The sequence below is a fragment of the Strigops habroptila genome, chromosome W (assembly GCF_004027225.2).
Source record: "Strigops habroptila isolate Jane chromosome W, bStrHab1.2.pri, whole genome shotgun sequence".
Taxonomy (NCBI): Eukaryota; Metazoa; Chordata; class Aves; order Psittaciformes; family Psittacidae; genus Strigops; species Strigops habroptila.
In genome coordinates this window covers 21,267,371-21,282,641 of record NC_044301.2, presented here as the reverse complement: position 1 = coordinate 21,282,641, position 15,271 = coordinate 21,267,371, and the positions used below count along the sequence as shown (strand labels likewise).

The 15,271-nt window shown below is 52.6% G+C and overlaps 3 protein-coding genes across 3 annotated transcripts in view; 2 read left to right on the top strand and 1 right to left on the bottom strand.

The window, feature by feature from the left end:
• TMED6 (transmembrane p24 trafficking protein 6) overlaps positions 1-10,449 on the top strand; it is a 139,987-nt gene extending 129,538 nt beyond the window's left edge. Inside the window, exons 2-3 of the mRNA XM_030511328.1 lie at positions 9,945-10,050; positions 10,249-10,449. Coding sequence (XP_030367188.1) covers positions 9,945-10,050; positions 10,249-10,449 — 307 coding nt within the window. The remainder of the gene's footprint in view (positions 1-9,944; positions 10,051-10,248) is intronic.
• Positions 10,450-10,911: 462 nt separating this feature from the next.
• NIP7 (nucleolar pre-rRNA processing protein NIP7) lies at positions 10,912-11,978 on the bottom strand (the record flags this gene model as incomplete). Its single annotated transcript, XM_030511327.1, is given in 5 exon segments — positions 10,912-10,956; positions 11,083-11,370; positions 11,456-11,596; positions 11,673-11,811; positions 11,884-11,978. Coding segments are annotated over 5 exon segments (708 nt in total), but the record flags the coding sequence as incomplete, so codon positions are not given.
• A 9-nt stretch (positions 11,979-11,987) lies between these two features.
• Positions 11,988-15,204, top strand: COG8 (component of oligomeric golgi complex 8). Its single transcript, XM_030511325.1, is given in 8 exon segments — positions 11,988-11,997; positions 12,063-12,162; positions 12,164-12,241; positions 12,243-12,344; positions 12,528-12,771; positions 12,847-13,121; positions 13,123-13,645; positions 14,984-15,204. Coding segments are annotated over 8 exon segments (1,527 nt in total). The 3' UTR covers positions 15,179-15,204.
• Positions 15,205-15,271: the final 67 nt, after the last annotated feature.

Below are 15,271 nucleotides of genomic sequence, written 5' to 3'. Positions count from 1 at the left end.
ATCCTGTTTCTATTATTTCAAACATCTACTTAAAATCTTTAATTTCAATTATCTTTACTACTTTAGGATTATTTGGTGGAGTCCACACCCCCACCGAGGAATGATAGTGTGCAAAGGCTGGCCACATTCATTCCTCTTTGGCTCCCAAACCACAATTCTAAATCTAGCAATTAGATCCCTTCCTGTCACATCTGCTCCCAGGCCATGAACTTGGCTTACTTCCCCACCAGCACTTGAAATGGCAAGTGCTACGGGACCACACTCTAAATTCCTACACTCAGGTTTTACGTGACCTTTGAACATGAGAGTTTTACTTTTTAGAGATTTTCCCTAAGCATTGGGTGAGATTGACCTATTAAAGGCAGTTGTAAACCAAACATCACTCCACCCAGGACAAGGTGATCCCCAGGATGGTTGGAGATAATACTTTGCGCATAAGCATTTATCTTACAGTATTGGGTTCAGCAGGCTGAATTACCAGAGTTACCAGCTGGGCTTAAACCATGACACTTAACTGTTTAACTTTCTTTGTTCTTTTAGATCTTCACACTTAAGTACTTGACAGGCATCAAATTGGATAGTTAGTGGATTTTCTTCCTTAAGTAATCTTTATCCACAATTGTCCTGGGTTCAGCTACAGCAGTCATTTTTCTCCTTCTTAGTAGCTGGTGCAGTGCTGAGTTTTTGACTTTCAGTCTTGGAACAACACTGATAACACCGATGTTTTTAGTTGTTGCTAAGTAAGGTTTACTCTGACTAAGGACTTTCTCAGTCTCATGCTTTGCCAGGGAGGAGGGGAAGCCAGGAGGAAGCAGAGACAGGACACCTGACCCAAACTAGCCGAAGGGGCATTCCATACAACAGCACATCATGCCCAGTATATAAACTGGGGGGGAGTCACGCGGAAGGCCCAGATCACTGCTCAGGTCAGGCTGGGTATCAGTCGGCAGGTGGTGAGGAATTGTATTCTCTCCCCTTATATTTATTTCCCTTATCATTATTATTAGTGGTGGTAGCAGTAGTTTTGTATTATACCTTAGTTACTGGACTGCTCTTATCTCAACCCATGGGAGTTACATTCTTTCGATTCTCCTCCCCATCCCTCCAGGAGCAGGGGGAGGAAGAAGGGGGGGAGTGAGTGAGCGGCTGCGTGGTTCTGAGTTACCAGCTGGGCTTAAATCACGACAGTTCTTTGTGGCGCCCAACGTGGGGGACGAAGGGGTTAACGACAGATCTGACCAGAGTGTGTCTAATCGTATTTGTGATAAGCATTCATTGTTTCAGATTAATAGTCACTTGTCACAATGCTGATTTCTTGGCTCTCAGAGTTGTTGCGCTTGATCTCAGAGTTTCGGCATGCTGTACCTTTCTTACAGCCAGTATTTGCTGTTTTAGTGTTTATCGGCTGGGGGGCCTGGGCTAAGGTTATTGTTTCACTACTTCATGGTAATGACTTGTAATACAATAGACTCATTGATCATGAAAGTGGTCTGGCTTGCCTTCCCAGCGTGGTCATCACCTCTATACTTTGGGAAGTATATAATGGAATTTTTTAGCAATGACATATCTTTTTTTTTCTCCTCGGGGGGTCAACCTACAAAGGAGGCATACCCTTACACACACCCCACTCCCCCACCAGGCTATTTAAAGCAGCACTTGAGAGTTCTAAAGGTTTTGGATGGCCTTTGAATACCCTTGAGACTTGCCTGCTGATTGTGCTGGGGATCAGCATGTTGGCACACATACGGAGTGTGTTTTACCCATGGCCATCCCACCCTGGGATCACCCTATTTTGTCTGATCTCAAAAGTTAAGCAGTATCAGGTTCGAGTCTGGTCTAGGGTTAGACGATGATATAGGAGGACCACCAAGAGATTTTCCCCAGGGTTGAACAGTCATGAGTGGCAGGGTGTGTGGGATAGTATGGGCAAGTATCTAGGCCAGTGGGCCCCTCCAGTGCTTTGGAACTTCACCCCTGAACAAGTGCAAAATACGAATCACTTGCTAGGGAAGGAGGAATTGACAAAGCGATTGCAAAAGAGAAATGAGCCCCAGCCTTCAAAGGCAGCTCTTGGCAGGTGTAAAGGAAAGGTTTCCCTACAAGGATGATGTTGTGTGTCGCTCAGGCAAGTGGACCACAATAGAGAGAGGCATCCAGTCGCTGAGGGAATCAGCCATTCTAGAAATGATCTATCATCGGCCGGATCATAGAATCATAGAATCATAGAATAGTTAGGGTTGGAAAGGGCCTTAAGATCATCTACTTCCAACTCCCCTGCCATGGGCAGGGACACCTCACCCTAGACCATGTCACCCAAGGCTCTGTCCAACCTGGCCTTGAACACTGCCAGGGATGGAGCATTCACAACTTCCTTGGGCAACCCATTCCAGTGCTTCACCACCCTCACTGTAAAGAACTTCTTCCTTATATCTAATCTAAACTTCCCCTGTTTAAGTTTGAACCCATTACCCCTTGTCCTACCACTACAGTCCCTAAGGAAGAGTCCCTCCCCAGCATCCTTGTAGGCCCCCTTCAGATACTGGAAGGCTGCTATGAGGTCTCCATGCAGCCTTCTCTTCTCCAGGCTGAACAGCCCCAACTCTCTCAGCCTGTCTTCATACGGGAGGTGCTCCAGCCCTCTTATCTTCCTCGTGGCCCTCCTCTGGACTTGCTCCAACAGCTCCATGTCCTTTTTATGTTGAGAACACGAGAACTGTACACAGTACTCCAAGTGAGGTCTCACAGGAGCAGAGTAGAGGGGCAGGATCACCTCCTTTGACCTGCTGGTCATTCTTCTTTTGATGCAGCCCAGGATACGGTTGGCTTTCTGGGCTGTGAGTGCACGCTGCTGTCTCATGTTAAGCTTCTCATCAACCAACACCCCCAAGTCCTTCTCTGCAGGGCTGCTCTGAATCTCTTCTCCACACAACCTGTAGCAGTGCCTGGGATTGCCCCGACCCAGGTGTAGGACCTTACACTTGGCTTGGTTAAACTTCATAAGGTTGGCATCAGCCCTCCTCACAAGCATGTCAAGGTCCCTCTGGATGGCATCCCTTCCCTCCAGCATATCAACCGAACCACACAGCTTGGTGTCGTCGGCAAACTTGCTGAGGGCGCACTCAATCCCACTGTCCATGTCACCGACAAAGATGTTGAACAGGACCGGTCCCAACACCAACCCCTGAGGGACACCACTCGCTACAGTTTTCCAACTGGACATCGAGCTGTTTACCACAACTCTTTGCGTGCGGCCATCGAGCCAGTTCTTTATCCACCGAGTGGTCCATCTATCAAATTGATGTCTCTCCAATTTAGAGACAAGGATGTCATGCGGGACAGTGTCGAATGATTTGCACAAGTCCAGGTAGATGACGTCAACTGCTCTGCCCCTGTCCATCAGTTCCGTGGCCCCATCATAGAAGGCCACCAAATTGGTCAGGCAGGATTTCCCCTTAGTGAAATCATGTTGGCTGTCACCAACCACCTCGTTGTTTTTCATGTGCCTTAGCATGCTTTCCAGGAGAATCTGCTCCAAGATTTTGCCAGCCACAGAGGTGAGGCTGACTGGTCTGTAGTTCCCTGGGTCTTCCACCTTCCCCTTCTTGAAAATGGGGGTTATATTACCCTTCTTCCAGTCATCGGGAACTTCACCTGACTGCCATGATTTTTCAAATATGATGGACAGTAGCTTAGCAACTTCATTCCCTAGCTCCTTCAGGACCTGTGGATGGATTTCATCAGGTCTCATGGACTTGTGCACATTCAGGTTCTTAAGATGGTCTCGAACCTGATCCTCTCCTACAGTGGGCCTAAGGTCTTCATTCTCACAGTCCCTGCACCTGCCTTCCAAGACTTGGGTGGTATGGTCAGAGCATTTGCTAGTGAAGACAGAGGCAAAGAAGTCATTAAGAACCTCAGCCTTCTCCAAATCCAGGGTAGCTAGTTCTCACGATAGCTTCCGGAGAGGGCCCACGTTGTCCCTAGTCTGTCTTTTATTTGCTACATATCTATAGAATCCTTTCCTGTTATCTTTCACATCCCTGGACAGATTTAATTCTAACTGGGCCTTAGCTTTCCTAACCTGGTCCCTAGCTTCCCGGACAATGTTCCTGTATTCTTCCCAGGCCGCTTGTCCTCGCTTCCACCTTCTATAAGCTTCTTTTTTCCCCTCTAAGTTTCCTCAGCAGCTCCTTGTCCATCCATGGAGGTCTCCTGGCCCTCCTGCTGCACTTTCTTCTAGTCGGGACGCAACACTCCTGAGCTTGTAGCAGGTGATCCTTGAATATCAACCAGCAGTCTTGGGCCCCCCTGCCCTCTAGGGCTTTATCCCATGGAACCTTACTAAGCAGGTTCCTGAAGAGGCCCAAGTCTGCTCTCTTGAAGTCCAGGGCAGTGAGCTTTCTGCATGCTCTTCTCACTATCCTGAGGATCTCGAACTCGACCATCTCGTGATCGCTAGAGCCAAGGCAGCCCTGGAGCGTTACATTTCCAACCAGTCCCTCCCTGTTGGTGAGCACGAGGTCAAGCATGGCACCTCTCCTTGTTGGCTCCTCTATTACTTGAAAGAGGAAGTTGTCTTCCACACAATCGAGGAACCTCCTGGATTGCTTGTGCCGGGCCATACCGTCCCTCCAACAGATGTCAGGATGGTTGAAGTCCCCCATGAGGACAAGGGCCTGCGAGCGTGAGGCTGCTCCTATCTGTCTGTAGAGCGCTTCATCCACAGCGTCCTCTTGATCAGGCGGCCTGTAACAGATCCCCACCGTAATGTCCCCCGTTGCTGTTCTCCCTTTGATCCTGACCCACAAACAACTCTCGACTCATCACCCGTCCCCAGACAGAGTTCCATACTCTCCAGCCTATCACTGACATAAATAGCAACTCCCCCTCCCCGTCTGCCTGGCCTGTCTTTTCTAAAGAGCCTATAACCTTCCATTCCAACACTCCAGTCATAGGAGCCATCCCACCATGTTTCTGTGATACCAATGACATCATATTCCCGTAGCCTTGCACACATGTCTAATTCCTCTTGTTTGTTTCCCATACTACGGGCATTTGTATAGAGGCATATGAGCCAACCTCCGAATGAAGCCGACTCAATGGCTGGAGCAGCTGAAATATCTCTGCATTGCTCCAAGCACTTATTATAGGTGCTGGCAACTGACTGGGAGTGTTGGGATAGATTGATGCCCCCCTCCCCCAACACATCTAGTTTAAAGCTTTCTTGACCAGCCTGGCAAGCCTCCTACCAAAACAGCTCTTCCCCTTCTTTGTCAGACCAGCTCCACCAGCCTCCAATAGACCTGGCCTCCCAAATGGAGCCCCATGTTCTAAATAGCCAAACCCCTGACAATGGCACTGCTGTTCTAACCATTTATTAACCTGCCAAACGTGCCTAGCTTTTATAAGGTCCTCCCCTTTGTCCTGGAGAATTGATGAAAAAACTATCTATCTGAGCTCCTGAGCCCCTAACCTCCTCTCCCAGGGCTCTGTAGTCCTTCTTAATGTTCTCCAGGCTACTGCTATCTATATCTCTAGCACCCACATGGACCACTAGAAGGGGGTAATAGTCAGCAGGACTTAGTAGACCAGGCAGCCTCTCTGCAACATCCCTGATCCGAGCCCCTGGCAGGCAACACACCTCCCTCGAGACTGGGTCAGGCTGACAGATGGGTGCCTCTGTGCCTTTCAAAGTAGAGTCCCCTACTACTGTGACCCACAGCTTTTTCCTGGAGGCACCAGTAGTGATCCTCTTTACTGGTGCATCAGCAGGATGTTCATTAGGTGTGGTGGGTGCTTTCTCATTAGCCCCCTGCAGAGCTGCGAAGCGGTTCTGGGTGGGGACATCGGATTTAGGAGGAAGTCCCTTGTTGTTAATTGTCCTCTTCCTCCTTTTTTTGTTGTTTTTTCTTGTTACTAGCTCCCAGCTTCCTGGGTTGTTGCCCTCCTTCTTTCCTGTATGTCCTGTGATGAACGCTTGCGGCCCCTGCACGGTTTGGGCCTGGAGCAAGCAGCCCAGCTTCCTCTCAGCTTTCCCAGGATCTTTTAGCTTACCAACAGCCTCCTGCAGCTCAGCCACCTGCTGTAGGAGGACCTCCACCAGGGCGCACCAAGTGCAGCCCTGTCCGTTGTGCACCCTCGCCTCAAGAGACCAGTCAAGGCGCTTTCTACACTCTGAGGTCTGTGCTGCAGCTTCCCCTTTCATCAGCTCTGTCTGGGTGCCTACGCTGGCCACTGCCAGGGCAGCCAGAGCAGAGCTCCCAGAGCGGGCCCTGGTCCTGAGACAAGTGCTCACCATCCCGCTCGCTGCCTGCTCGCCCCGCCTGCGCGAACTGCCGCGTGAACTGCCATGCTATGCCCTGACTGACGTGCCACGCCCTGTTTGCCTCCCCTGTTTGCCGCATTTTGGGTCGCTCGTGCTCGCTGCGGTGGGTTTTTACCCACTGAGGGCTGATGCCTTCACTCCTGGAGCCACTCCCTGTGAGTCAGCTGCTCGCATCAGCTAAGCTGCCGGCCCCTGGGCAAGTCCTGTCGAGGACATGAGGCTCCCTTGGTGGCTCTTGCCGGGATGCCGGGAATGCATCCGTAGATCCAGATGAAGTCGAATGTACACAACCCATGTGGCGGAAACTTACATAGAGTGCACCATCATCATATGCCCACACATTGGCATCAATGACCTGGAATAACATAGCACCACCAACAGTGGATTACCTGATTCATCAACTCCGAGAGTTCGAAGACAATCATCTCACCCCTTCCATCATTTCAGCTGTGGAAAAACTGTCCCAGGAGTTCAAACAATTGAGAGACGATTTATCCGACCTATCCAGCTCCCCACGTGTACCAACCCGTGTCTCAACTATTAACAGAAGATGCCCTACTGCTTAAGAGAGAAGATATAGGAGGTACATGCCATGGGCCACCCTATGGTTTTACCTGCGGGATCACGGAGAAGACGTGAGAAAGTGGGATGGAAAACCTACCTCAGTTCTGGAGGAACAGGTGCGTGAACTGAAGAGGAGAACAACGGTCAAGGATGATCCTCCCAGGAAAGCTGCTGCTCCAGTCTCTGGTGAGCAGTTTCCCAGATGGAGTGGAAGAGCTGATTTTACTCCAGCTCCTGTGATAAGGAATACTAATCCCTTTCTACAAGACATAAGAGGACAATCTTATGATCACTATTAGAGGGGCCCTGCCTCCAGCCAGGTGGAGGAGAGGGATAATCGGGTTTACTGGACTGTGTGGATCAGATGGCCTGGCACATCAGTCCCACAGAAGTATAAGGCTCTAGTAGATACCAGTGCACAGTGTACTCTGATGCCATCAAGATACCGAGGGGTGGAACCCATTTATATTTCTGGAGTGACAGGAGGATCCCAAGAGTTGACTGTACTGGAAGCTGAAATCAGCCTGACTGGGAGGAAGTGGCAAAAGCACCCCATTGTGACTGGTCCAGGGGCTCCATGCATCCTTGGCATAGACTATATCTCAGGAGAGGGTACTTCAAAGACCCAAAAGAGTATAGATGGGCTTTTGGTTTCGCTGCCTTGGAAACAGAGGAAATTAAGCAGCTGTCCACCTTGCCTGGTCTCTCAGAGGATCCTTCTGTTGTGGGGTTGCTGAAGGTCGAAGAACAACAAGTGCCAATCGCGACCACAACAGTGCACTGGCAGCAATATCGCACCAACCGAGACTACTTGATTCCCATCCATAAGCTGATCCGTAGACTGGAGAGCCAAGGAGTGATCAGCAGGACCCACTCACCCTTTAATAGCCCCATATGGCCAGTGCAAAAGTCTAATGGAGAGTGGAGACTAACAGTAGACTATCGTGGCCTGAACAAAGTCACACCACCATTGAGTGCTGCCGTACCAGACATGCTAGAACTTCAGTATGAACTGGAGTCAAAGGCAGCCAAGTGGGATGCCACAATTGACATTGCCAATGCATTTTTCTCAATCCCTTTGGCAGCAGAATGCAGGCCACAGTTTGCTTTCACTTGGAGGGGCGTCCAGTACACTTGGAACCGACTGCCCCAGGGGTGGAAACACAGCCCTACCATCTGCCATGGATTGATCCAGACTGCACTGGAACAGGGGCAAGCTCCAGAACACCTGCAATACATTGATGACATCATCGTGTGGGGTGATACAGCGGAAGAAGTTTTTGAGAAAGGGAGGAAAATAATCCAAATCCTTGCTGAAGGCCGGTTTTGCCATAAAATGGAGTAAGGTCAAGGGACCTGCACAGGAGATTCAAATTTTGGGAATAAAATGGCAAGATGGACGTTGCCAGATCCCCACAGATGTGATCAACAAGATAACAGCAATGTCTCCACCAACTAACAAGAAAGAAACACAAGCTTTCTTAGGTGTTGTGGGGTTCTGGAGAATGCACATCCCAAATTACAGTCTGATTGTAAGCCCTCTCTATCACGTGACCCGGAAGAAGAATGATTTCAAATGGGCCCTGAGCAACAACAAGCCTTTGAACAAATTAAATGAGAAATAGTTCATGCAGTAGCCCTTGGACCAGACTGGGCCGGGCCAGATGTGAAAAATGTGCTCTACACTGCAGCCGGGGAGAATGGTCCTACCTGGAGCCTCTGGCAGAAAGCTCCAGGGGAGATTCGAGGTCGACCCCTCGGCTTTTGGAGTCGGGGATATAAAGGATCCGAGGCCAGCTATACTCCCACTGAAAAAGAGATACTGGCAGCCTATCAAGGGGTTTGAGCTGCTTCAGAAGTGATTGGAACTGAAGCACAGCTCCTCCTGGCACCCCAGTTGCCTGTGCTGGGCTGGATGTTCAAAGGCAGGGTCTCCTCTACACATCATGCAACCAATGCTACATGGAGTAAGTGGGCCGCACTAATTACACATCAAGCTCGAATAGGAAATCCCAGTCGTCCAGGAATTCTAGAAGTCATCATGGACTGGCCAGAGGGCAAAGATTTTGGGATGTCACCAGAAGAGGAGGTGACGCGTGCTGAAGAGGCCCCACCATATAATGAACTGTCAGAGAGTGAAAAGCAGTATGCCTTGTTTACTGATGGGTCCTGCTGTATTGTGGGAAAGCATCAGAGATGGAAGGCAGCTGTGTGGAGTCCCCTGTGACAAGTTGCAGAAACTGCTGAAGGAGAGGGTGAATGGAGTCAGTTTGCAGAGGTGAAAGCCATCCAGCTGGCCTTGGACATTGCTGAATGAGAAACATGGTCAGTACTTTATCTCTATACTGACTCACGGATGGTGGCAAATGCCCTGTGGGGGTGGTTGCAGCAATGGAAGCAGAGCAACTGGCAACGCAGAAGTAAACCCATCTGGGCTGCTGCATTGTGGCAAGATATTGCTGCCCAGGTGCAGAACCTGGTGGTGAAGGTACGCCACATAGATGCTCATGTACCCAAGAGTCGGGCCACTGAGAAACGTCAGAACAACCATGAAGTGGATATAGCTGCTAAGATTGAAGTGGCTCAGATGGATTTAGGTTGGCAACATATAGATGGGCTCATGATCAAGAGGTTGACTTAATAATGGACACTATCGGCCAGGTTATTCACGAATGTGAAACATGTGCTGCAATTAAGCAAGCCAAACAGTTAAAGCCTCTCTGCTATGGAGGACGATGGCTGAAGTACACATATGGGGAGGCCTGGCAGATTGACTATATCACACTCCCACCAACCCGCCAAGGCAAGCGCTACGTGCTTACCATGGTGGAAGCAACCACCAGACAGCTGGAAACATATGCTGTTTCCTGACCTAGATGTATTTGGTGGGTAATGCAGCAAGATGGGCAAGTCCGGTGTCTAACAGTATTATACTTTAGTTATTGGATTGTTCTTATCTCAACCCTTGGGGTTTACATTCTTTTGATTCTCTTCCCCATTCTGCCTAGAAAGGGTAGGGAAAGGGGGGAGTGAGAGAGTGGCTGCATGGTTCCAGTTACCACCTGGGCTTAAACTTAGGTGTCTACTACAAAGCCTTCAACGTAGAAAACAAGCAGCTGGAAGAGAGGAAAGAGCTCAGTGACACCCTGGAGGCAATTAGGGTGAGTGTGAAGGCGACTGCAGGGTGCTCTAGCACAGTGGGGGCAGGCAATTTCTCCCAAGGGAACTAAGAAGGGTGTTTGCTGTTGGCTGAGCTGCAGCTTAATTTAATGCTAAGCCCAGTGGGCAGCTCCAAGAGCAACTTTGCCAGCCCAAGACTCTGCTGCTGCCCCACTGCTGAGCGCCTGCCTCTCCCACAGGTCAGCACCCAGAAGCTGCAGTTCCACATCTTCCACGTGTGGCGGTTCTACAACTTCACCCAAATGCAGAAAGCATCCGACTCCTTCCTCCTGGAGTCCAACTACATCAACTGGTGGTTGATGGTTCAGAGCTGTGCCATTTTCCTCTCCCAGGTGCTGCAGCTCTATTTCTTGAAGCGTCTGTTCAAGCAGAAGTACTAGCAGCAGCCAGAACTGTGGGCAGGACCAGTGCCTGCCAGCGCTTGGTAACCGAGCTGCCCCTCTGACCTTTTGCAGAGTGGGAGAAAAGGCCAGATCCTGCTTTAAGGAGGAAGGAGAGTTCACCCTGCTCCTCCCTTGGCTGAAATCACCCCAACAGAAGAAAAGCCCAACACGATCACCTGAGCTTGGTGTGCTAGGTCAGTTTATCTTCCTACCCATGGTTATGGTTTCCCAATGTGTCTTCTACTGGACACCCAAAAAAGGAGCCCCTGACATGCAATCTGGGGAGCGATGGCAGCCTTCTGCCAGCTGTCCATCCTCTGCAAGCCTGCACAAAGCAAGTCCTGCCTGCCCTCTCCCTCCCTGCAGCTCAGTGGTCAGCCTGTCTGCCCAGCCCCAGGCTGTGTGCCTCCCCCAGCCTCACCTGCAGAACCAAATGTGGAGCTTCTCCCCTCTGGAGTCTTACCGCAGTGCATCATGCTGCCCCAGGAAGGCAGTGACAGTGACCTGCAGCACAGACAAGGGTTGACAACCCCCCCCCCCCCCCCCCGAGGCCCTGTACAGGCACTTTAGGAAAAGGAACAGGCTTTATGTGACAGCAGGGGCAGGTCTGGTGCCTGGCAAGCAACTCACATAGGTAGCAGTCCCCCGGGGACGTGGGGCTATGTGCCTATGGCTCCCAGCCCTTTCACCCCCTGCAGTGTGCTCTCTGCAGCTCTCTGTGATGCTTCTGCACTGATAGTGCAGGACAAGGTCTGTTCTGCCCAGGAACACTTGTGTCTTCAAAGCACTGGAGTTCCCTTGTGTCGGGGTGTCCTCGCTCCACACGTATTCCCCAACGTCAGCCTGGTAGAACACCATGATAGCCATGAGGTCCACCTTCTGGCACTCCTGCATAGACTTAGCAGCCACCCTAAAGCCCTGAAGGAAAAGGAAGAGGAGATGAAAGTTTCCCCCACCTTGTACCCCGGCCCTGGGAAGCATGGAGTCCATGCCAGCCACTCACTAGTGGGATGTCGGCCATGGAGTACACCACCATGCCCTGGTACTGGGCTATGTTCTCTGTGATGCAGCCCAGGCCTGACTTCAGGACATGGTTGCCATAGAGGAAGGATTGCTCCGAGCCAGGCTTTACCCACACCTTGTATTGCAAGAGAAGTCCAGCATGGTGAGGGGCCAGGAGCTGGGTGTGGAGCCAGGGGCTGGTGGGAGCCACATCTCACCTTGGTGTAGGGTGCGAGGAAGTCCAGAGTGGTGACACTGAGCTGGAACTTCTGCGTCTTAGTGAACTTCCCAAAGCAGGTACCCAGTGCCATCAGGCTCTCCTAGGGGACACTCGCTGCCACCTTCAGTAGCTTGTCGCTGCGGGGAGCGGGTAAAGAGTTGGAGCGACTCCCGGGACGGCGGCTCCTCCCCACCGGGCCCCCGCCTCACCTCAGGTAGTAGATGCAGTCGTGGTGCAGGCGGAAGCAGTAGGTGCCATCGGGCCGGTCCACCAGCAGCTGGATGTTCTCACCGATGCTGCGGGGACAGATGCCATGAACCCCGGCCCAGTCGCCCCCACCCAGTCCCCAACCCTCCCAATGTCCCCCGACCCCTTACTATCACCCCAGCTTCTCAGACCGTCCGCGTCTCCGCCTCCGCGGACCGGAAGTTGCGGGGCGGAAGTGGCGCGGCGGCTCGTCGCGACCGGCTGCTGGCCTGGCTGTGCGGTGCCTGGCGGCCTTGAGCTCGCTGGCTACGTGGCTGAGCTGGCGGCATTGGGGCTGGCGAAGCTGGGCCGGGAGCCAGCGCGGGTCGGAGACCCGCCGCCTGGCCTTCGAGCACTACCGCGCCTTCATCCGCTCCGCCGAGTGTACCGGACGCGCCGGACATGGCTTTGGCGGTATCGAGAGCTGCCCTGCAGGATGCCTACCGGGGCGGGGAGGGCTCGGGGGGAAATTGAAGAGGCTGGGACAGGGTCTGAGGGGGCAGGGGTGGCCCTGGGGGCAGCAGAGGGTTGGTGCTGGGCCGAGAAGGACAGGACTGGCCAGGACCGGGGAGAGGCCATGGAGGATGCAAGGGTCCTGGGGTCCACCTGCTGCAGGGGGGACCCTCGTGCTAATCCCGCCCCAATCCTGCAGGAACTTAATTCGCGATGCCAAGGAGATCTCCTGCAGCCAGCTCATGACCAACCTGACATTGAACTGGCACACAGAGATCCTGGAGATCCTACAGCTCATGGACACCTGTGTCTGTAACGGCTACTACAAGGAGGCACTGGAGCTCGCTGCCTACGTGCACCAGCTGGAGAGGAAGCACAGCAGCATCCCTCTGATCCAGGTAGGCCCTGCTCTGCCCCTGCCCTGGGATACCCTGCACCCAGCCCCTGTGGCTGAGGCCTCTGTCCCACCCCAGGGCATCATGGACAAGGTGTGCCAGTCTGCCCAGCTGATGCTGAACCAGCTCATCCAGCAGCTCCGCACCAATATCTAGCTGCCGGCCTGCCTGCAGGTCATCAGCTACCTGCGGCACATGGACATTTTCACGGAGGCTGAGCTGCACATCAAGTTCCTGCAGGTATGGGATGCCTGGCTGCGTTCCATCCAGGTCTTCATACCTGATGATGACCCCTACTTCCACATCACCAAGGCCATCGAGGCCTGCCATGTCCACCTCTTCGACGACATCACCCGACGAGGAGCTACTCCTGCCTGCCGAGGGGCAGGCTCTCAATGAGGGGGCCATCTTCCATGGCTGGGTGCTGCAGAAGGTCTCCGAGTTCTTGCAGATGCTGGAGCGCGATCTCCGGCGCAGGGTGGGCAGCCGCCTGGGCTTGCTGCTGGGGCAGTACATGTACTTCGGCCTCTCCTTCAGCAGGGTGGGGGCCGATTTCTGTGGGCAGCTGGCCCCCCTCTTCCAGCACGTGGCCGCTGTCACTTTCAGGAAGGCAGTGGAGGAGGCAGTGGAAAAGTTCCAGGAGGAGATGAATTCCTACATGCTTATCTCTGCCCCAACTGTCCTGGGGGGCAGCGCAGGGGTGCCGGTGCCCACGGTCCAGCCAGGGATGCTGCAGCCACCCATGGTGCTGCTGGACTTCTCACCCCTCGCCTGCTTCCTCAATGACCTCCTTGTTGCCTTCAGTGACCTGTGGCTCTGCTGCCCTGTCGCCCTGGCCCAGGATGTCACCACCTGCCTGGAGGATGCGCTTGGCGAGGTGCAGGGGGATTGAGCTGTGCCTTGTCCCGGGAGGATACGGGGACAGGCTCGCCCTGCCCTGAGTATTCGTAGCATATAATTATAGAATCGTTTAGGTTGGAAAAGATTTTTTTAAAGATCAAGTCCAACTGTTAGCCTAGCACTGCCAAGTCCACCACTAAACCACGTCACTAAGTGCCATGTTGTGGCGTATTACGGCACGGACTCAGACCAGTGGGAATGCTGAGATTGAGACAAACTTTATTTCGGGCAAGCCCTATTTATACACAGTTTCTCCGCCCAGAACTTCCCCTGGGGTTTCTCTGCCCAGAACTTCCCGCAGGGTTTTCTCCAGGGGACTTTCCACAGGGACTTTTCACAGCATGTTGCTTATCTGTGCCCGAGGCTATCACGTGCTGTTCACGTGCCACCGCGTCAGCTTCACGAGCAGTCCATGCACTCCACTGATTCGTCTGGGTATTCATGACTCAGCCTTACGTCCTAGCCTGGCCTACTGAGCCCAGGGCTTGTTTGGTATCAAGGTCTCACTGCTTCTGTTTAATGGACTGCTCAAGCTTGTCATGCTGATGCCATCTCTCCCCACACCATGTTACACATCTTTTAAATACCTTCAGGGATGGTGACTCCACCACTTCCCTGGGCAGCCTGTGCCAATGCTTGACAACCCTTTTGGGGAGATTATTCCTAATATCCAGTCTAAACCTCCCCTGGCATAACTTGAGTCCATTTCCTCTTGTCTTATTGCTTGTTACTTGGGAGGAGAGACTGACCCCATCTCACTACAACCTCCTTTCAGGTAGTTGTAGAGAGCGATAAGGTCTCTTCCCCTTAGCCTCCTTTTCTCCAGGCTGAGCAACTCCAGTTCCCTCAGCTACTCCTCACAAGATCTGTGCTCCAGACCCTTCACCAGCTTTGTTGCCCTTTTCTGGACCCACTCCAGCACCTCAATGTCTCTCTTGTAGTGAGGGGCCCAGAACTGAACACAGTACTCAAGGTGCAGCCTCACCAGTGCCGAGTACAGGGCGACAATCACTTCCCTAGTCCTGCTGGCCACACTAGCGCTGATAAAGGCCAGGATGCTGTTGGTCTCTTGGCAACCTGGGCACAAGCTGGCTCATATTCAGTTGCTGTTGACCAACAACCCGTGCTTCTTTGCAGCTGGGCAGTTTTCCACCCACTCTTCCCTAAGGCTGGAGTGTTGCATGGGGTTGTTGTGGTCCAAGTGCAGGACCTGCCACTGAGCCTTGTTGAACCTCATACCATTGGGTGGGAGAGGAGCGTCCACTTTATGCATGGGGTTATCTGTGGGGAGAATTGACTCTGCCTTTCACCCCAGGTGACCAAAACCATCCTAGCCTTCCACTGTGCGGAGGAGATGGCTTTCAGCAGGTAGGAGCAGGAGCTCTTTGCCCAGTTCTGCACGGCTTTCCTGGACAATCTCCTGCCCTACCTGAATCGTTGCCTCCAGGTCCTCTTTCCCCCGGCACAGATTGTGCAGGCACTGGGTGAGACCCTGGGGGGTTGTGTCTAATGGGGAAGGGGGAGCCCTGCCCCCCAAAACTGCAAATGGTGGCAGCACTGGTGGCAGGTGGTGGCTTGGGCCTGGCCGGGGCCCACCCTGGTG